The 22104-nt window shown below is 33.9% G+C and overlaps 1 protein-coding gene and 1 pseudogene across 1 annotated transcript in view; one reads left to right on the top strand and one right to left on the bottom strand.

Moving 5' to 3' along the window:
* MALRD1 (MAM and LDL receptor class A domain containing 1) overlaps window positions 1–22104 on the top strand; it is a 649658-nt gene that overhangs the window by 4371 nt on the left and 623183 nt on the right. Inside the window, 1 exon segment of the mRNA XM_049096644.1 lies at window positions 13021–13161. Coding sequence (XP_048952601.1) covers window positions 13021–13161 — 141 coding nt within the window.
* LOC112670352 (transcription initiation factor TFIID subunit 9-like) lies at window positions 14881–15705 on the bottom strand (annotated as a pseudogene).

Below are 22104 nucleotides of genomic sequence, written 5' to 3'. Positions count from 1 at the left end.
ATGTAAACTATTCCAACATGTGAAAGTTCAAAATAAGAAAAGAATCTGATTGCTAGAAATATTAAGATTTCTATATATAAGGAATATTAAGAAATATAATATCTATAATATATTAAAAAATAATAGTGGCATTCCAAGTCAGTTTATAGCACTCCCTATAAGCCGAGCACTGCTAAGAAATTTCCATAGAGTATCTCATTTAATCTTCATCAAACATCAAAATAGTAAGAACTATTATTGTTCCCAATTTACAGCTTGGAAAAAAGAAGCTCAGATTAAGTAAACTAAAATGCCAAGGGATACAGAATTATTCAGTGGAGAAACTGGAATTCACAACCAGTTTTGTCTGATTCTGGAACCCTTAATTATCTTTTTAAGATTTTATTTATTTATTTGAGAGGGACAGAGAAAGAGAGAGAGAAAGAGGGAGAATGCACAAGTGACCAGGGTGCAGAGAAGCAGATTCCCCACGAGCTGGGAGCCCAAGGTGAGGCTCCTTCCCAGGACACTGAGATCATGACCTGAGCCAAAGGCAGACACTTACCAACTGAGCCACCCAGACGCCCCCCTGGAATCCTTAATTCCAACCACCATACAACACTGACTATGTTTTCATTTGTTACAAATGAAAATTAGGCAATTTTATGGAACAAATTTCTTATTTATTCCACACATCAAAGTTTCCAAAAGGTAACGTGTTAAACGTAGAAAATAAAACCATAGTCTTTATTATTCTTTACAGTAAGTTTTGAAGTCAGGAAAAGTTTCTCTTTGCTTTGAGGTGTAATAAATCCTCAAAATATATTTGTTGAAATTGGTATGGAATAAATATTTGAATGAGGAAAGGCCTTTTTATGCATTACATGTAAGAAGAAAGTACAAAAATCAGAAAATTAGAATATATAAAATAACAGTTTTAATGTATCAAGAGCATTGTAAATAAAATGAAAGAGGAACAATGTTTTCAATGTATTTGACAAATAGTTTTCTTCCAGGTAAATATATCAAATAAAAGATGCATTATCTCACAGAAATATGGGTAAAATTCCTGAAAAAGCAATTCACAAAACTTACAGAAAGGGAAACAACCACATATGATGAAGTGATCAACTTCACTGCCAATCATGTGCACAGTTGAAAATCAAAAGCTTCCAATATTTTAAAAATTAAATACACATAAATTACTTAAAATAATGTCCATGGTTGTGAAGGGTATGAAAAAATGAGCATTTTTATATACTGTAGGCAAGGGTGTTAATAAAATCTTACATTTTTGATAATATCTTTGAAATATGAATAAAGATTTTAAAAGTGTTCATGCCCTTTGGCTAGTAATTTCATTTTTAGGAATTTATTCTAGGAAAAAATTTAGAAAGAGTTCATGTCAAAAGTCTCATCACAGCACTATTTAAGATGGTGGAGATTTGAAATAACATAATTTTGTAATATTAGGTCAATGCTTAAATAAGTTATGATACATCTTTACCATGGACATTTGTGTAGCCATCTGTCAATTTTTGGTGCTATTCAAAAATGGGGAAAAGCTCATGATATATTGTCAAAAGAAAAGTTATGATTACTGATCAATGCATACTCTTAAAAATAGTGTGGCAATTGCATAAAATACTAGGTAGAAAAATGTCTAGGTGTTAGACTTAAAAGTGACTTTTCTTTTTTTGTACATATTTATATTGCAACTTTTCCAAAATAGGATTTGTTGCTTTTAAAAATCAGAATAAAATGGCATTTTAAAATTAATAAAATGCTTTCTATTAACTGCTCTATTCTGTTTATTATAAAAATGAAAGCAAAAAAAAAAAAAAGAAAGAAAGAAATGAAAGCAAAGTCATATTAGACCTGTAGGCCACATTGATGCAAGCAGAATTCCTTCTTTCTATTTTGCCTTTTAATCCTTTCTCAAAACTCAACTGTGATATATGATTGACAGTGAAGTGATCACTTCAACATATGTGTTTTTTTTTCTTTCTGTGTTTTGTGAATTGCCTTTTCAGGAATTTTATCCATATTTCTATGAGATAACTTCTATGAGATAATAAATCTTTTATTTAATATATTTACCTGGAAGAAAACTATTTGTCAAATATATTGAAAGCATTGTTCCTCTTTCTTTTTATGTACAATGCTTTGTTATACTCAATCTATTATTTTATATATTCTAAATTTCTGATTTTTGTATTTGCTTCTGCCTGGATATCACAGGCATAACTGCAAGTTCAGAACTCTACTGTGGGCTCCACTGGAGGTTGCAAACAGTGAGAATTTTTCCTCCAGTTGGGTGATGAGCATTCAGGAGGGCACGTGATGTGATGAGTACTGGGTGTTATACACAACTGATGAATTATTGAACTCTACCTTTGAAACTAATGATGTATGTTGGCTAATTGAATATAAATAAATAAATAAATAAATAAATAAATAAATAAATAATAGAAAAGGAGTGTAAAATACAGCCTTCTAGTTATGGAATGATAGGTCATGGGGATAAAAGGGACAGCATAGGGAATATAATCAATGATATTGTAACAGCATCATACGGTGACAGATGGTAGATACACTTGTGAGCAAAGCATAATGTATGTGTTGAATCATTGTGTTGTACACCTGAAACAAATGTAACATTGGCTGTCAACTATACTCAAATAAGGAAAGGTTTAACCAGAAAAAAAGAGAATTATCTTAATTGGGTCTAAATCCCTATTTAATGGGGTCTAACGTGTCTAATCCGCAGAGGAATCCCCATTTTGAGGGAGTTGGATAAAATATACTGATGTGGTTTCAGAAAGGAACAGATCCTCATTCCAGAATTCTAGTCCTTAAAATGACCCAAGAGTGTTTTAGGTTCTAGATTCATAAGACCTGTACAAAAATACCTAAAATCTTCAAAGGTTCCAGTCTGCCTACATGGGTGTTATCCTTCCAGAGCTGCCAACAGTTTCATTAATATTTTGAAGGAGGTCATAGAAAAGCAAAATATTAACTTCATGAGGACAGGAAATTTACCTTATTCACTCCCTTTCCTAGAAGACTGGTACATAGAGTCAATAAGTGTTAGATAGACTGAGTAATTACTGGTTTGCTAACTGGCTGGATTTGTCAGCTGCACTATTTTCCTTCATTGTGGAATTCAATACAACTACTCAGTCTTGCAATGTAGTCTGCTCTTGTTTTGCTGCTCAAGTGTGCAAATTGACATCATCCAAGGAGGACATTAAGTTTATGAGTTCCCTTAAAAAATGTCAGGCACCTAAAAAAAAAAAAAAAAAAAAAAAAAAAAGTCAGACACCTGTTGACATCAAATGGCAAACTGTTTCTTCCACAAGCAAAGTATCTTCTGAAGCCCAAATATATACATAGCTAGAATTTCTGCAATTCTTGTTACCCCACATGCCTTTTCTGTTTGTCAATAAACATCATTTCTAGGGGAGCAGGTTGACACTAAAGGCTCGGCTAGGAATCTTAAGAGAAGGGTTGCATTCTGTTGTCAAATTACCAGATTTATGAAAGCAAGAACCTTGAATCACAGCTTTTAAATAAGTTTCCATGAAAAAAATGGGAATAATATAATACAATGTTATTTATTACCCAGAAATAATTGTGACTTTACAGTGAATAAGTCTTCAAATGCTTGACTGGATTTAGAAGAAAAATTTTACTTATTTTGAAAGAAATTGAAAATCTGTTTAGGGAAAAACATATGACAAGAGTTTTTCTTTTTTTTCCCAAATTAGTTTATGTGATGCAGAGTTTCTTCATGCAAAATGATATAACTTTCTATTAGAGTCCTTGTATTCACCATTATAGAAACTACTGAAAAGCCATAAGGTACTTTGGCTTAGCTGCTCCTCTGGAATGGAAAATTATATGTAAATAGCTATGCAACATTTATAATACTCGAGTGAATACTGCTGCAGACTGGAGTTAATGCCATGCCTTGTCAATATTTCTTCAGAAATCACCAGACACAAACACGCCTTTGAACTTCTTTGAAGGTTATTAATCCTAAAACAATGTTAAAATTAAAATATGGTTTCACAATCCTTTTCTTATTGTCTTAGATACCATCAATGACTCAGCTCACAATCTCAATGTCAAAGACAGTCTCAATGATTTGAGAATAAAGGTGACTATAAGATAAGAATCCATCCAAAAATAATATTGGATAATTCTGGTGTGAGCCATGAGAGTGCTAATTCCATTTGCTATCACATAACTTTGTGAGTTAGGGTTTTTCCTGTTTTTGTCTCAATGAAAATGTTAAAATTAATTCAGTGTGAAAAATAAATATTTCCTTGTAAAGATTAATTAATATTTTTAATTTTCCAGGCCAAATAATAGCAATCTTTCCTTGAAATTTACTTTTGAGTGTAATTAAATTTTACTTTTATTTAATTGGAATATTTTAGATTCATCTCATTCTTTGTAGGAACTGGCCATTAATTTTTACATTAAATGAGAGTGAGAGACAATTTTTTGTGAAAATGTTTTTATCTACATGAAGGAAATAATTTTCTAAATAGAAAAATGAATGGTATGTAAAATACTGTGGTAATGTAATACATAGATTTTCTCAAAATTGGAAGGAACTAAAATCACTTAAGAAACTTGGAATAGAACAAAATTAGTGCAATAAAGGCTATATACGAAAAACCCATAGCTAATATCATACTCAATGGGGAAAGATTGAAAGCTTTTTCTCTAAGACCTGGAACAAGACAAAGATGCCATCTTTCATCTCTTCTATCAACATAGTACTGGAAGTCCCAGCCAGAGCATTTAGACAAGAAAAGTATCCAGATTGGAAATAAATAAGTGAAATCATCTGTTCACAGAAAATGTGATCTTAATGTAGATAACTCTAAAGATTCTTTTTTTTTTTTTAACTCTAAAGATTCTTTAAAACAAAAACAAACTTGTTGGAACAAATAAACAAATTCAGCAAAGTTGCAAGATACAAAATCAATACCCCAAAATCAGTTGCGTTTCTGTACACTAATGAACAATATGGAAAGGAAATTAAAAAACCATTCCATTTACAGAAGCATCAAACAGAATGAAATATTTAGGAATCACCTCAACAGATACAGAAAAATCACTTGACAAAATTCAACATCCATTTATGATAAAAAACAAAATGGTTATAGAAGGAATGTACAGCAACATAATAAAGGCCATATATGACAAACTTCCAGCTAACATCATACTCAATGGGGAAAAACTGAAAACTTTCCCTCTAATATCAGGAAAGATTTTCCTATAAGATAAGGATTCCCACTCTTGCTACTTCTATTCAAAATAGTGCTGGAAGTACTGGCCACAGCATCTAGACAAGAAAAAGAAATAAAAGATATCTAAATCGGAAAGGAAGAACTAAGACCGTCACTATTTTCAGATGACATGATACTGTATATAGAAAATCCTAAAGATTCCACACACACACACACACACACACACACACTAGAACTACAAAATGAATTCAGTAAAGTTGAAGGATACGAAATTAATATACAGAAATCTGTTGTGTTTCTACAAATAACAAACTATTAGAAAGAGAAATGAAGAAAACAGTCCAGTTTACAATTGCATCAAAAAGAATAAAATACCTAGGAATAATTTCAACAAAGATGGTAGAAGACCTGCTCTGAAAGTATAGAATAAAACATTGATGAAATTGAAGGTGATACAAATGAATAGAAAGACATATTATGTTCATGGATTAGAAAAATAAATATTATTAAATGTCCATAGTACCCAAAGCAATTTACAGATTCAGTGCAATTCCTATCAAAATACCAATGGCATTTTCCACAGAACTAGAACATATAAAGCTAAAATTTGTGTGGAACCACAGAAAAACTCAAACATCCAAAGCAATCTTGAGAAAGAACAAAGCTAGAGATATCATATTCCAGATTTAAAGCTATACTACAAAGCTTTTATAATCAAAACATGGTGCTGCAGACACAAAAACAAACATATAAATCAATGGGACAAAATAGAAGGTCCAGAAATAAATGAATACTTATATAGTCAATTAGTATATGACAAAGAAAGCATACACCATGAGGAAAAGACAGTTTCTTTAATAGATGGTGTTGGGAAAATTGGATTGCTACATGTAAAAGAATGAAAATGGAACACTTTTATATATAACATATACAAAAATGAACTAAAAATGGATTAAAGACTTAAGTGTAAGACCTAAAACCAGAAAACTCCTGTAAGAAAACATAGGCAGTAAGCTCTTTGACAGGTCTTATAAATATTTTTTTGTATCTGTTTCCTTAGGCAAAGACAGCAAAAGCAAAAATAAACAAATGGGACTACATCAAATGAAAAAGCTTTTCCACAGTGAAGGAAAGCATTAGCATAATGAAAGAACAACTAACGGAATGGGAGAAGATATTCACAAATAATATATCTGATAGGGGTTAACATTTAATACATATGAAAAACGCATACAGTGTAATATCAAAAAACATACATTCTAATTAAGAACATTTTTCCAAAGAAGACATACATTTGGCCGATGGGTACGTTAAAAGATGCTCACCATCACTAATCAGGGAAATGCAAATCAAAACAACAATGAAATACCATCTCACACCTGTCAGAATGGATATTATCAAAAGATAATAAGTAACAAATGGTGAGAATGTGTGGAAAACGGAGTCCTTCTACACTGTTGGTGGGAATGTAAATTGGCACAGTTACCGTGGAAAACAGTATGGAAGTCTCTCAAAAAGCTAAAAATAGAACTATCATATGATCCCCAAATTCCACTTCTAGGTGGTTATCTAAAGAAAATGAAAACACTAATTTAAAAAGATATATGCACCCCTATGTTCATCACAGCATGATTTACAATAGCCAAGATATGGAAGCCACCAATATCCACTAATAGATGAATGATAAAAAGATGTGGTATGTATATACAATGAAATATTACTGAGCCATAAAAAAGAACGAAATCTTGTCATTTATAAAATGGATAAATGTAAAGGGTATTATGCTAAGTGAAATAAGTCAGACAGAGAAAGACAAATACCATATGGTTTTACTTACATGTGGATTCTAAAAAGCAAAATGAGTGAATAAACAAAACAAAACAGAAACAGACTTGTAGATGATAAACTGTTAGCTGCCAGAGGGTAGAGGAATGGGGAAATGGATGAAATGTTTGAAGGGAATTAAGAGGTACAGTCTTGGGAAGTGGGTGAGGGGATGGGGTAATTGAGGGATGGGCAGTAAGGAGGGCACTAGATATAATGAGCCCTGGGTATTATATGCAATTGATGAATCGCTAAACTCTACTGAAACTAATAATACACTATATGTTAACTAACTTGAATTTAAATTAAAAAAGAGGTATAGTATTCCAGTTATAAAATATAAAATAAATAAGACATGATATAATATACAACATAGGGAATATAGTCAATAATGTAAAATTTCGTATGATGACAGATGACAACTAGGCTTATTGTGGTGATCATTTCGTAATGTGTTTAAATATTAAATCACTAAGTTGTACACCTGAAACTAACATAATATTCTATGTAAATGATACTTCAATAAAAAGTACATACTTCTGCCTCTAAAAAATAAAGCATAACCAAGGAGACAACCTATATACCTAGAAAAGTAAACATTGTTGCTGAAAGAAATTAAAGAAGACACAAATAAGTGGAGAGACGTCTCATGTTCATGGATAGGAAGATTCAATATTGTTTAGATGTCAATATTAGCAAAAGTCATGTACATAGTCAATATAACCCCTATCAAAATCCCAAGAATATATTTTTTTAAATTTTTATTTATTTATGATAGTCACAGAGAGAGAGAGAGAGAGAGGCAGAGACATAGGCGGAGGGAGAAGCAGGCTCCATGCACCAGGAGCCCGAAGTGGGATTCGATCCCGGGTCTCCAGGATCGCGCCCTGGGCCAAAGGCAGGCACCAAACCGCTGCGCCACCCAGGGATCCCCTCTGCAGGAATAGTACAATCCATTCCAGAAAGCATATGGAATCTCAAAGGATGCCAAATAACCAAAACAACCTTGAAAAATAACCAAGCTATTTCCTGATTTCAAAACTTATTACAAAGCTATGGTAATTGAAAGAGTGTGGCATTGGCATAAAGACAGACATGGGCCAATAGAACAGAACAGAGAGCCAAGAAGTAAGTTTTTATATGTGGGCAAATAATTTTTGATGAGGGTGTCAGGACCATTCAGTGGAGAAAGAACAGCCTTTTCAACAAATGGTGTTGTAAAAACTGTATATCTACATGCAAAAAGATTAAAGTTGGATCCTTGCCTTCTACCATATACAAAATTAACTCACATACAAAATTAACTCAGTGGATTGAAAACCTAAATGTAAGGAAACTATAAAACTCTTAGGAAAAAAAACACAGAGGAAAAGCTTCATAATACTGGATTTGGCAGTAATTTCTTAGATGACATGAAAACCATAGATATCAAAAGAAAAACTAAATAAATTAGAGTTCATCAAAATGAAAAACTTTTGTGTATCAAAGGACAAAAAAGGACTATAAAGATGAAAAGGCAACCCATTGAATAAGAGAAATTATTTGCAAATCTATATCTGATATGAGATTGATAATGCACAATATATAAAGATCTCTCTCAATTCAACAAAAACAACAAACAACCAGATTTAAAAATGGGCAAGGGACTTGAAAAGATATTTTTCCAAAGACAATATACAAATGTGCCTAGGCACATGAAAAGATGTTCAATATCACTGATCATTAAGGAAAAGCAAATCAAAACCAAAATGAGATACCACCTCATATCCATTAGAATGGCTATTATAAGCAAACAAAACCCAACAAATATCAGGTGTTGGCAAAGATGTTGAAATATTGGAACACTTGTGCACTATGGTGGAAATGTAAATTATTTTTAGCTTTTCTGTGAAATATCATGGCAACTTTTCAAATAATTAAAAATAGAATTATCACATGACACAACAATTCTACTTCTGGAGATATATCCAAAAGAAATGAGAGCAGGGAGTCTAATAGATATTTGTACTCCAGTGTTAGTAGCAGCATTATTCCCAATAGTCAAAAGGTGAAAGCAACCCAAATACCCATTCAGAAGGTGAATTGGATAAACAAAATGTGTATATATGTAAAAAGGAATATTATTCAGTTTCAAAGAGGAAACAAATTCTGACATATGCTATAACATGGATGAAACTTGAGGACATAATACTAAGTGAAATAAGCAAGTCACAAAAGGACAAATACTGTATGATTCCACTTACATGAGGTATATAGAGTAGTCAAATCCATAGTGACAGAAAAGAAGGATGGGTGCCAGTAAAATGATGGACTGGGGGAGGAGAGAATGGGTTGTCAGTGTTTAATGTATATGGAATTTCAGTTGGAAAAAACGAAAAGCTCAGGGGTTGGATGGTGGTGATGGTTGCATAACAACGTGAATGTATTTAATACCACAGAGCAGTCCTAAGAATGGTTAAAAGGTAAATTTTATGTCATGTATATTTTGCCACAACTTTTCAGAAAGAGCAGGACTCATTGTTAAGACTACAATTGGACCTCATAGATTTTTTAAGAGGAAAAGAGACATGCATTAGTAATATAGGCCCAGGCAAAATTGTGAGATATGTGGTTTGCATTTAATATCTTTGCCTCTCCCTTTCTAGATTTTTCCTAATTCTTCTATTTTTTTCTGTCTTCTAAGAACTTTTTATTGTGATGATCTACCCCTACCATCCTTAATTCTGAGTTCTGCACCATTACCACTACTTAAATTTTATTCTATTCTTACTCATTTTTTCAGAAGTATGCCCTAAATTAACTGTCACTTGGGGATATAATATAATATTTTTCTGCCCGTGAAGGTGTTAATGATTGAATCTAAGAGAAACTCTTCAGTGAATTTTAAATGAGAGAGTCTGGCACTGGGGATAATTTGGCCTTCCAAACAACCTCAGATCACAACATGGAGACACCCTCCCTCTTTGACTATAGTACGCCCCACCTTTAGGATCACAAAATTGAAAAAATGAGTTCCACGTATTCAAAAAGCCCAGGAACATGGATTCTACTGATAAGTTCCTGCACACCATTTCTCATTGTTCCATATCCTATCGAATTGTGGCCTTACTCAACACAATTTAGTGATGGCTGTGGTAGCAGAAATCTCTATGCAGGCAGATTTTAGCATAGCAAATGGTTTCAGATTTGAATGTAGATGTGTGGCATATGGAATTAAAAGGCAAATCAGCTTCAGGGCAAGAAACATTGTTCAAATGGTTTAAAATATGCATTTCTCTGTTGGGGGAGAATAAATAGAAACTTTTTCGATGCAGTTATTGAATAATCTAGCGGTTATTAGAAGTTTGTGGTTTTTATAAGAAACACTTGAAAATGTATGCTCATTAGATTCATTTTATAACAAAAAGAACCCCTGTTGAGATTATTCAGAAAGAAAAAAAAGCATTCTGTTTAGCTATTTTTCTAGTTTTAACACTTCCAGAAATCATTATGATTATCTTTCTGTATTAAAAAGAACAAAATATCATGAACAGACATCAACTAATTGTAATGCAAAGTAATTTCTTGGTATTTAAAAAGTGTTTCACACTTATGTGAGGATGTATGTACATTTCATATACATAATTGCTGAAGTATGGTGATAAAAAATTTAGAGTATTTTAGAATCACAAATAGATTGTAAAAATTGCTAGGAACTATAGGAAACTTGAAGATATATTTATGCAGATACATATGCATAACTAATATACTATGCTAATTCAATTAGCATAGCTAATTGAATGACACGCACACATATATACAAATAATTATATAATTTAGTTCATTTTTTTGTTCAACCAGATTCTCCAGATCACGAGAGGTCCATGAGGTAATAATTGGGATATTCCAGCTATCCGAAATATTTCAAAGGCCTTATAGCAATTGTAAATTTAGCCATGGTATGATTTACAGACTAATCAAATTTCTTAGCTTTTGGATAGAATGACATCAATTCTGTCTGGAAAGACCGGTTCCCTCAAGCTGACTAGAAATTCTGATAGACCTCTAACTCTAGGTTTTTGATCAAAATAGGACAGTGGACTAATACTTAGGCCTCAGAACAGAGCTTTAAGAACTCATGTTCTGAAGTCAGAAAGACTAGGGTTCTAATCTTAGCCCCAGCAACTCACTAGCTGTCCTATGTTGGGCAGTTACTTTATGTCCATAAAACATCGTCTAAGTTCCCTCACTTTTAAAAAAGATTTTAATTAATTAATTAGTTAATTAATTTGAGAGTGCACATGTGTGGGGGGAGGGCAGAGGGATAGGCAGACTCCCTGCTGAGCAAGGAGCCCTACCTGGGGCTCTATCTCAGGACCCTGGGATCATGACCTGAGTCCAGTGCAGATGCTTAACTGACTGAGCCACCCAGATGCCCCAGCTTCCTCACATTTTTTAAATAAAGACTTTATTTATTTATTCATGAGAGATGACACACACACACAGAGACAGAGACACAGGCAGAGGGAGAAGCAGGCTCCCTGTGGGGAGCCCGATGTGGGACTCCATCCCAGGACCCCGGGATCATGACCTGAGCCAAAGGCAGATGCTCAACCACTGAGCCACCCAGATGCTCCAGCTTCCTCACCTTTACAATGGAGAAAAAAAAAATGCCTGCTTCATAAGGCTGTTGTAAGGAATAAATCAATTACTGCAGGTACAATGAATGCCTAGCACAGAACAAACTACCTTGATAAATTGTAGCTATTAAGATTCCTGTTATTACAGAATACAGTTGGTCTATGAAATCTTTCAAGATAAGGATCTAGGAATAAAATAAATGAAATAGAGCATTGGTAATAAACCGAGTTTACTTAACGTCATTTAAAAGTGGTGTTTCTGAGTCAGCTTTCAATACTCATATGTATGATCTCAGGAACATGATCCATTATTATCAAATAATATTTTGCCCAAAATGTGCTTAAGTAAAAATTATGATTTTGTGACTGGGTTGCCAACACCGCCTCAATATTCACCAGCATATTTCCTCCCACAATGGCTAATGCAACCAGTCAGGGAAGGACAAACTTGTCAAAAAAAAATCTCCACCGTTGCTAAGAACTATCACCCATCAGGGGCTATTTATAGTTGAGATAACCTATTTTTGAGAGAATGATATTTGCAGATGTTGGATAATGAAATAAAACCCTACCTGGTGGTTATTGTAAACAAGCAAATGTCCAAATCCTTCAGCTTCTGCCAAGCCTCTTAGATCGCTTAAACTTGGAAATAAAAACAAAAAGAACCCCAGAAAGAGTCTGTTGTTGATAGAAGCACCAAGAATTCCAAGAACATTGATATTCAACAGGAAGGTGCTTATGTTTTGTTTAACACCAGGGGTGCCTCCCAGCCATGGATGGTTGACTTTTAGTGGGAGGGTCCTCATATTCCATCTGCCCACACCTGAGACTCTGATATGCCTGGGAGGCTGGAATATCCAGGTGGAGTTGAAAGTATGATCTTAATAATAATTCCTCATATTTTATGGTTCTAAGAGTTGTATTTTATATAAATTATGTCATTAGATTCTCATAGCAATCATCTGAGGGAGAGAGGGCAGGATGTCATTATTCTAATCTTACAAGGGAAGAAAAGGACTTGCTATGGTTAAGTGGCTTAGCTAAGGCACTCGGGTAATAGGAGACAAAACCAGGATTAGATCCTCAGTCCTCTGACCTCGCGTGGCCTTCTTTCTGTTTGACCACACTGGTTTTTGTGTGTGGCGATTTATTAGAATGTCATGTGCAAAAAAGCTTTGCATTAATAAAGTAGACTTAAAATGTGGAAAATAATCCTTATGTTAATCTACATTTGCCATTTGTTGCTAAGCTTTTTTTTTTCCCTATTATTGTCTGATTTCTTAAGAAGCCAAATGGGATTGTGAAAGCTAATTTCTTTTTTCTCTCATTAGGTTCAAATTATGAAAGATGTGATTTTGAGAGTGGTCTCTGTAATATGACACGAGATCAGAGTTTGCAACTTGGTTGGACAAAAAGAAAAGGGATGACTGGTCTCTCACCTCCACTTTATGATCACAACGGTGATATGTCTGGTAAATGCTTTGAATTTTTTCTGTTTGCTTCTTTCTTCCTTTTTTGTCAAGTGGTTGACTATGGCAGAGGAATGTTGGCTGATATTTAGATGTCAATTGTTATAATTTCTAATATTATGCATTCTTTAAACATTTTCAGGTTATTTATGATATAAAATATCACATTGGATTCTCATTACTTGCATTCCTGGAATCCTGAAGGTCTATCCAGACAATAATTAAGGGTTTTCTAGCTGTTTTGGCTCTTTATGGAAAATGTAAAATTTAACATGATAGTACTATATAGGTTAATTCATCAAATTATTTTTGCCTATATTGCTTTTGGCTATACTGATTTTAGCTCTAATAACACTTGTTTTCTCAGGCTATCTAGTAGCTCTGATCAGTTGCTCACTAGCCTTTGAGGTGGCTCTGGAGCCAGAAATTTATTCATTTCTTTATTTGATAACTAATGAACTTCATTCATTCACCATTTTATACCAGGTGATTAAGATATTTTAGTGAGCAATAATCAACTCTATGCCTTCCCTCATTGGATGGGCTTACACATGATATAAAAAACAATGTAGTATATTGCTTGGTATAACTAATTGAAGGCTGGTGATTTTTTATAAAAATGATGCTTCTCTCAAATAAATACACCCTAATTAGAAATGTGAGTATTTTCCCTAGAGATAATTTAAATCAAACCAATGTTCAGGTATCAGGTATTAATTGTTTGGAGATGTTTACATAAATACTACACATGTGGATTAGAATCCCGGTTCCATCACTTAGTAGCTGTATGATCTTGAACAATTTACTTTAAGCCATGGTTTTCTCAACTCCAAGAGGGACAATGATGATACTTAGTTCATAGGTAGTTGATGTAGGAGTTAAATGAGATATTATTAGTAAAACTTGCCTTGAAACATCTGACATTCAAAAAAAGTTGATATTTGGTACATTTCTGGATAATTTTGGTGTTCCTAAATTTCACTTCTAGGTAAGTGAACTGGAGTTTATTACTTTGCTTGGCTTTGATGGCAAAAATACTTCTTTGTAAAAAAATCTTTGACACTTGTTAGGAATAAGCCAACTTTATGATAAACCAGGGATCAGCTTTACAAATAGGACCAAAGACTCACTGCAAAACAAAATTTTTACGATGTGTCCAGTTACATTAGATGGCGATGGTATTGAATCTGGCTCCCACCTTTTAACCATTACAAAACCTTGCAAATTGTTTGACTCTGTATATCTCTCCTTTAGAACCTCCCCACCACTTCTTTCTTTTACTTCAAGACTTTTCACAGCATGCATTTACTTATCCTGGTCTTCTTGGGCAGGATACCTGAAATTTTCTCCTTTTGTTGCATGTGTCTCTTATTCTCTTCTCCTTGTGTGCCTCCTCATCTTTGAGTTGGACAACTGGGATCTCTGTCATTGTGCTTCTTGCTCCCGTTTCCTTCCCTCCTCCCTCTCTTCCTTCGATCTTTTTTTTTTTTTTTTTGATGAACAACAATTTTATTTTTCATACTTAAAGGCTAATGAATAACCATTACTAATCCTGTTTAAAAAAAACCAACATCTCAATAGGAAAGGATAACTATATTTACTCATTAAATACCATTTAAGTTTTCTACAACACAACTTGAAAATACCCAGCATGCACGTTTAATCTCAGTACAATGGATTTAAGACCAAGGTTGGTTACATGTTACAAGCATCAAGGCTAGATTACAAATTATCATAGTCATCATTGTCATCATCATCATCATCTTGTCGTTTTCTTTTCAATGCATTTGATGATTCATTGGAAGTATTTTGTGATGACTCCATGTTTGTAGTGATAAGAATGTTTTTGGACCCAATTAATGATGGATTAATCAGAACATTCTGAACTGCGGATGTCGCAGGAATTGATGCTTTTACAGTTGGGGACTGTGATGTGGGCATCTGTTCTGTAAACCTCTGCCCTGTGAGGGACATGGGAGTCCCTACTTTAGTTGACACTGACATGGTTTGTGGGGTTGGTGTACCAAGAGTGGGAGTACTTGGTCCGCTAGTAACAGAACTAACACTTAACCGTGGAACTGTTATTCTTCCCGCAGAAGTTGATGTCTTTTTTTTGTAAAGACTTAAGTCTATAGTTTGGAGCCGTCAAGCAATATCTATCAGGTGGCAACCTGGGGCCTGAATATGGCGATTAACGGCAAAGGAATTTGATTTCTTTGCCTTGCAATATCCAATAAAAAATCTCTTGGGGGAGGAGAGGTAAGACTGATCAGCACGACACTGAATGGCCAGCCGCACATCGTCTGCATCAACAGTAGCCTTCTTAGCATGGCTTGAATAAATTTTTGCATCATCTAGGATTGTGGTCACATATCGGAAGGCAAACTCCAACATCTGATTTATAACTCTTGGCTCATATTCTGTAATCCCCAGATCCTTCAGGATTTGTGCCATCATCTGTGCATCTTTCGGCATGCTCTTGGGAGAAGCCATCTCGCCAGACTCCATGACATCTGTTGATCAGACTTCTTGAGCTCAATCACCCAGATCAATGTAGTTCATTCCTGATCTCGATGCAAGTTCTTTGCCTAGTGTGGTTTTTCCAACCCCCCGGGGTACTGGTGAGCAAGCAACATGGTCCTCGGCGCGCTGGCTCCGGCCCTCTTCCTTCGTTCTTTTCTTACTTTCTACTCTTTTCTCATTTTGTCATGCTTATTCTTTGAATGGCCAGTCAAGAAATAAAATGGTGGTGATTACATCTAAATTGAGATGTTTTATAGGCGCACACCATTGTATCCACATCACTTGGTTTGAGTTCAGATCTCTGGAGTCAAACTGGATGATTTTGAACCCTGGTCATCAAGCTGCTAGTCTCATGTATTCTCAGTTTCCTCATCTGTGAAAAGTGGGAATAATAATAAGACAAGCCAGGAATCCCTGGGTGGTGCAGCGGTTTAGCGCCTGCCTTTGGCCCAGGGCGCGATCCTGGAGTCCCAGGATCGAGTTCCACGTTGGGCTCCCTGCATGGAGCCTGCTTCTCCCTCCTCCTGTGTCTCTGCCTCTCTTTCTCTCTCTATGTCTATCATAAATAAGTAAATAAATCTTAAAAAAAAATAATAAGACAAGCCTCATAGGGAGAAGGGGGCAAAATACTGCCTGGCATAATTGTTGAAGGCTGGTGATTTCAATAATAGTGATGCATCTCTTGTAACTATAATTAAATAATTAAATTAAATGTTAAATGTGAATATTTCCCTAGATATTATTTTAAATAAGCAAATGTTCTGCCTTTAGATATTAGCTGTTTGAAAATGTTTATAGAAAAATTAACTTGTTGGAATCTTGTCTCCATTCAAAAATCCTTATTTCATGAGTATTAATGAAATTTTTGATTAAGTTACTCTTGAAATAATTTGTTAGTGCTCCAAAATAATATTTTCCATCATGTAATCAATGCCCTGAGAAGTTTTCAGAGCTAAGTTTGAAAATCTATTAGAACATTAAAAACATCACTGTGTCAATATTTGAAGTCTACTAAAGCTTGGGGCAGAGTGATTAAAATATAATATTGATTTTTTAAAGTATATAGCATTGCATTTAGATGAAATGATAATCACTACAAAAGTTCAAATACATCTTTGCAACAATGGTAAGCTTTATATTAAAAAAGATTCCTTTTTATTGCTGAGTAGAATGCAGTTGTGTAAGTTAATTCATCCATTCTCTTACTGATGGACACCTGTGTTTTTTCCTGTTATGGAATATCATGAATAAAACTTCTATAAACATTCCTCTATAAGTCTTTGTGTCCTTATGTTTTTAATTCTCTCAGGTAAATACCTAAAAGCAAAATGCTGTCTCAACGAATGTCCAGTTTTATGAGAATTGCCAGAGCTTTTTCTAAGGTGTTTATAATTTGTTTGATTAAGTGGATGGTTAGCTTGTTTAGACTCAAATTGAAGACCCTGTTTTGTTTGTTGTGGGTGGTGGTTCAAAGATCAATTCAGTACTTTTAACCTTTACTAGACGTGCTCCCTGCCTGCACATGCATATTTTAAGTTTAGCCAGAGATTTGGGTACTTATGGAACATAGGCCACCTCTTCTGTTTCTCTTCTTTCTAGAATTCTTCCCTTTATTTATGGTAGAGTTGGCTGTCCCAGCTTCTTCCTTTCTTCTGGGTCAAGGAGATAGCAGCCTTTCTATCAGAATTTTAGCCACACACACCAGGTACAACTGCAGCCTGACTTTAGGCCAAAGCCCAAAAGAATGTAACATGTTCTGATGCCTTCCTCCAAGTTTCTGTTCGCATAAAGTATGCCTCTTTGGTTTATCTTTAAAGCCTCCCAAGGTCTTAGCTTTTAGATCTTTCTGTATAAACATTATATTTATCACTGAGTGTTGTCATATCAGCATGGCCTAAACTGTTCCATGCTGCCCTTTGTAATGGGCACTAGGAACCGTAATACATTTTTTAATACTTGGCAAGCTGCATTATTTAGACAGTGAGTTGTATTATTTTACTGATAAGAAACAGCAAAAGACAAAAACCGGAAAAAAAGAATCTCATACTCACTTCCTAGGTTAAGTTTTTGTAGTCTTTATAATCTTAGTATCTGTTTATTTTGATATCAGTGAAAAATTAATGTTCACTTATTCTTTATTATTTTTAAAACTTGTTATTGAGCATTTATTTTGCTCTACATATTATTCCAGGACCTGCATATATAAGAGTGAAGAAGAACAAAGTTCTTCTCCCCAGTGAATTCATAATCTAGTGAGGGAGACATAAACTTTATACCTTTTCTATTCTAGAAATCTGCATACTTTTCTTTCAAATACCAGATAGTAAATAGTTTTGGCTTTTTAGATTATTCACGTGTCCCAGTTACTCAATCCTGCCATTATACTGTAGAAACAGCCATAGACAATACATAAAGATTGAACATGGCTATGTTACAATAAAACTGTATTGATGGACTCTAGAATTTATAATTCATATAATTTTCACATGTCAGCAAATATTTGTTTTGAGCTTTTTCAATCATTTACATATGTAAAAACCCTTAGCTTTGAGGCCATACAAAATCAGGTGGCAGGTGGGATTGATTGGTCAATGAGCCATAGTTTGCTATGTCTCACTCTGTTCAATAAACATTAATTGAGCATTTTTCGCATCTGATAATATGCACTATGGAGATATGTGAGTTAAGGATCAGATTTCTCCTCCAAGAACTAACAGATAAGTTATCTTAATTTTAGTGGTTGGAGGTCATTTTTGTAGCAAACATAGGTAAGGCATACCTTGACATATACTCTGATTCTGTATAAGAATCAATTCTATTATGCTGTTTCTTGCAAATTCATCTGAATTTTCAGTGAAGGAGATTTTATTATAGTAGGTAAGCCTGTGACTTACAAAAAAAATGCAAGCAAAATTTGTATTTCTGAAATGAAATTCAGAGTATTGTTCCATTTCAATATTGTAGTAACACTATTTTAAAAATAAAAAATAATTAGACATGAAAAATTTATTTTATATATTTATGTACATGTATTTATGTATGGTGGTGACAATTGTGAATTTAATTTCAATTCAGAAGATTTTGTTAACCCCAGAGTGTGTAAGACATCGTGATAAAGCTATGACTGTTATAAAGACTAGGATGGTATATGCTGCATGTGATATGATCTCTTTGAAAAGCATTCTTGACAATAACACAATTAATTATAACACAGAGGAAATTTTAAAAGTGCTGCAATGTTAGCCTGAGCATATTGCTCTGTGGACATAAGCAAATTCTTACCACTCCAACTGCAAACTGGTGTCATCACTTTAAGACTTGAGAAAGGACTTGAAAGATGAATGGTATTTCAATGGACAGAGAAGTGAGAGACATGATATGTGAAAATGAAAGAACCACGTAAGGACCATGTAGAGATACTTGGTGTGCTCAGGCGGTCTGCTCTGAGGATACTGTCTTTGGAAATGAAGATTAAGCCAAATGTATATTTGGGAATATCAAGAACTATGTCATCCGAAGGTTACTGATTTTGTTCATCAGTATCATTGCCTTCCCTCTTTCCCCCCTCTATCCAACCCAGTTGACAATCTTAAATCTGTTTCTGTCTGACCAGGCTGCAGAAATGAGAGATGTTGATGGATGTATGGCAGTGACTGAGGAGTTGCACAAAGAATTTCAAAAGTGTATATATTTGATCCTTAATGATTCACTCTGCCTCAAGTAGTATTTTGCAGAGGGCTTTATTTCTTCCACAAATTATTTGATTGTCAAGCTAATCATATCAAGGTCCTTGATGTGTGCCCGCATGTTGTGTGCATTTTAAATTAGTGAGCTGCATGAAGTTTTCATACTTCCTGAACAGAATTGATGCCTATTTCTTATTAGATAATATAATATCTGTTTATTTTCCCATTTCTTTTATTTCAAATTCTGAGTAATACATCAGTCAGGAAATCATAGTTGACAACTTAGATGATTATTTGAATTAACTGATATGACGTCAATGAAATTTTTCCATATAACAAAAGTAGTCAAGCTGTCAAATGTTTTAAAGTAAATATTATTATTCTACTGATTTGAGCTAAATAATAATACATTCTGTAATATCTCTGTAGAAATACAGAAATTTATTATTCCACTGATTTGAGCTAAACAATAATACATTTTATAATTTCTCTGTAGACATACAGAAATGTTTTCATATATATCATTTGTTTTTCTTTTGGCAGGAATTTTATTCTTTACAGGCAGATGGCTTATTTATTTGAAATTTATATAAGTGTATATTCAAATTAATTCACTCACAAGTGAAAAAAATCCATACTCAACAGAAATATATAAAATCAAATAACAGTGAATTAAAATAAATGTAATACAAGTTTCAAAGAATAGACCTTTTTTATTTTTTTTAAAGATTTTATTTATTTATTTATTCATGAGAGACACAGAGAGAAAGAGAGGCAGAGACACAGGCAGAGGGAGAAGCAGGCTCCATGCAGGGAGCCTGACGTGGGACCCAATCCTGGGACTCCAGGATCATGCCCCGGGCGGAAGGCAGGCGCTAAACCCGCTGAGCTACTCAGGGATCTGCCCCCCACCTTAAAAAAAAAAAAAAAAAAAAGAATATATAGCCATATATAGCCAGTAGACTGAGATTCTCTCAAATGAAAGCAGGCAGGGAATTTTACGAATTAAAGCAGTTGGAAAGGACACAGTGGATTTCAATTCTTTGCAAATGAAGTCTGGCAACCTGATGAGTACATACATTGATTCAATGTGTGTTATAACTGAATTAGTCAAGGAAGAATTTACAAGGACGTAACTAGTTTAGGCTTCATAGACTGATCAACACCTTAAAATGGAGCAAGTGGGACAGGAGAACCAAACTAGTGCCTTCCTGACTAGTGCCTACCTAATGGTGGTAGCAGAATTCTAAAAATGTACCCTCCAAATTTCCCATCCCGTAGTTATTCAATCAAAATGAATCCAGGTACTTTTGTGGAAGGACTTTATAGATGTACTATGGTTACTAATCAGCTGACCTTTAATTTAACCTGGACTATTCAACCGATGTAATCACATAGTTCCTTAGGACCTTCTGTATACAAGATCATGTCATTTGCAAGTAGAGATCGTTTTACTTTCTGTTTCCATTCTGGATGCCTTTTATTTCATTTCCTTATCTAATTCCCTGGCTAGAAACTCCAGTATAATTTTGAATAGAAGTGGTAATGCCAGATATCCTTATCTTATTCCTACTAGGGTGACAATTTTCACTCTTTCACCATCAGGCATATTGTTAGGTGAGAGTTTTCTGTAAAAGTCATTTGTCTGGTAAGCATATTCCCTTCTGTAACTAGCATGTTGAATGTTTTCATCATGAGAATTTGTCAGGTGTGTTTTCTGCATCTGTTGAAATGATCATGTGATTTTTATCCTTTACTTGATCAATATAGCATTTTATAGTGATTGGTTTTCATATGTTGAACTAACTTTGCATTCCTGAGATAAATTCTACTTAGTCCTGGTGAATAATCCTTTTTATATCTTGCTTGATGAGATTTATTATATTTTGTTTAGGATTTTTACATTTATATTAATCAAGATATCGATCTATAGTTTTTTTTTTTTTTTTTTGGTCATATGCTTGTCTGGTTTTGGTACCAAGGTAATACCAAATAATAATGGCCTCGCAGAATGAGTTGAGAAGTATTCTTTCCTTTTCCACTTTGTGCAAGAGTTTGTGAAGTATTGGTTTTAATTCTTATTTAAATGTTTTGTAGAATTCACTGGTGGTTAATCCTTCTGTGACTGAGAATTTCTTTGTGGAAAGTTTTTTGATGACTGATTCTCCTTATTTGTTACAGTTCATTCAGATTTTATATTTCTCCTTGAATTAGTTTTGGTCCTGAGTCAATGTTTCTGTCTTTCTAGGAATTTGTCATATCATCTATTTATGTTATCCAATTTGTTAGCTGCAATCATTGATAATATTACCCTATAGTTATGTTGCTATAACATTGGTAGTTCTGACCCTTGTTTCACTATTCGTTTAGCAATTTTTCCCCCTATTAATCAATCCAGTAACAGGCTTGTTAATTGTGTTGATCTTTTCAAGAACCAAATTTTGGTTTAATTTGTTTCTGTTGTCTGTTTTTTAATTTCATTTATCTCTGCTCTAATATCAAATCAAAGCTGGGCTTGCTTTGGGGTTAATCTGCTCTTCTTTTGAACTTTGTAAAGTGGAAGGTTAGACTGTGATTTAGAAACTTACTTTTTTTAATTTAGTAATTTACTAAATTACTTCTATTTATTTCTAAGCACTGATTTACTGTGTCCCATACATTTTGATACAGTGTATTTTTATTTTCATTCATATCAAGAATTTTCTAATATCCCTTCTGGTTTTTCCTTTGACCCATT

This window comes from Canis lupus, chromosome 2, assembly GCF_003254725.2.
Source record: "Canis lupus dingo isolate Sandy chromosome 2, ASM325472v2, whole genome shotgun sequence".
Taxonomy (NCBI): domain Eukaryota; kingdom Metazoa; phylum Chordata; class Mammalia; order Carnivora; family Canidae; genus Canis; species Canis lupus.
Note: the sequence above shows the minus strand (reverse complement) of the source record. Positions and strands in the feature narration are given on the sequence as shown.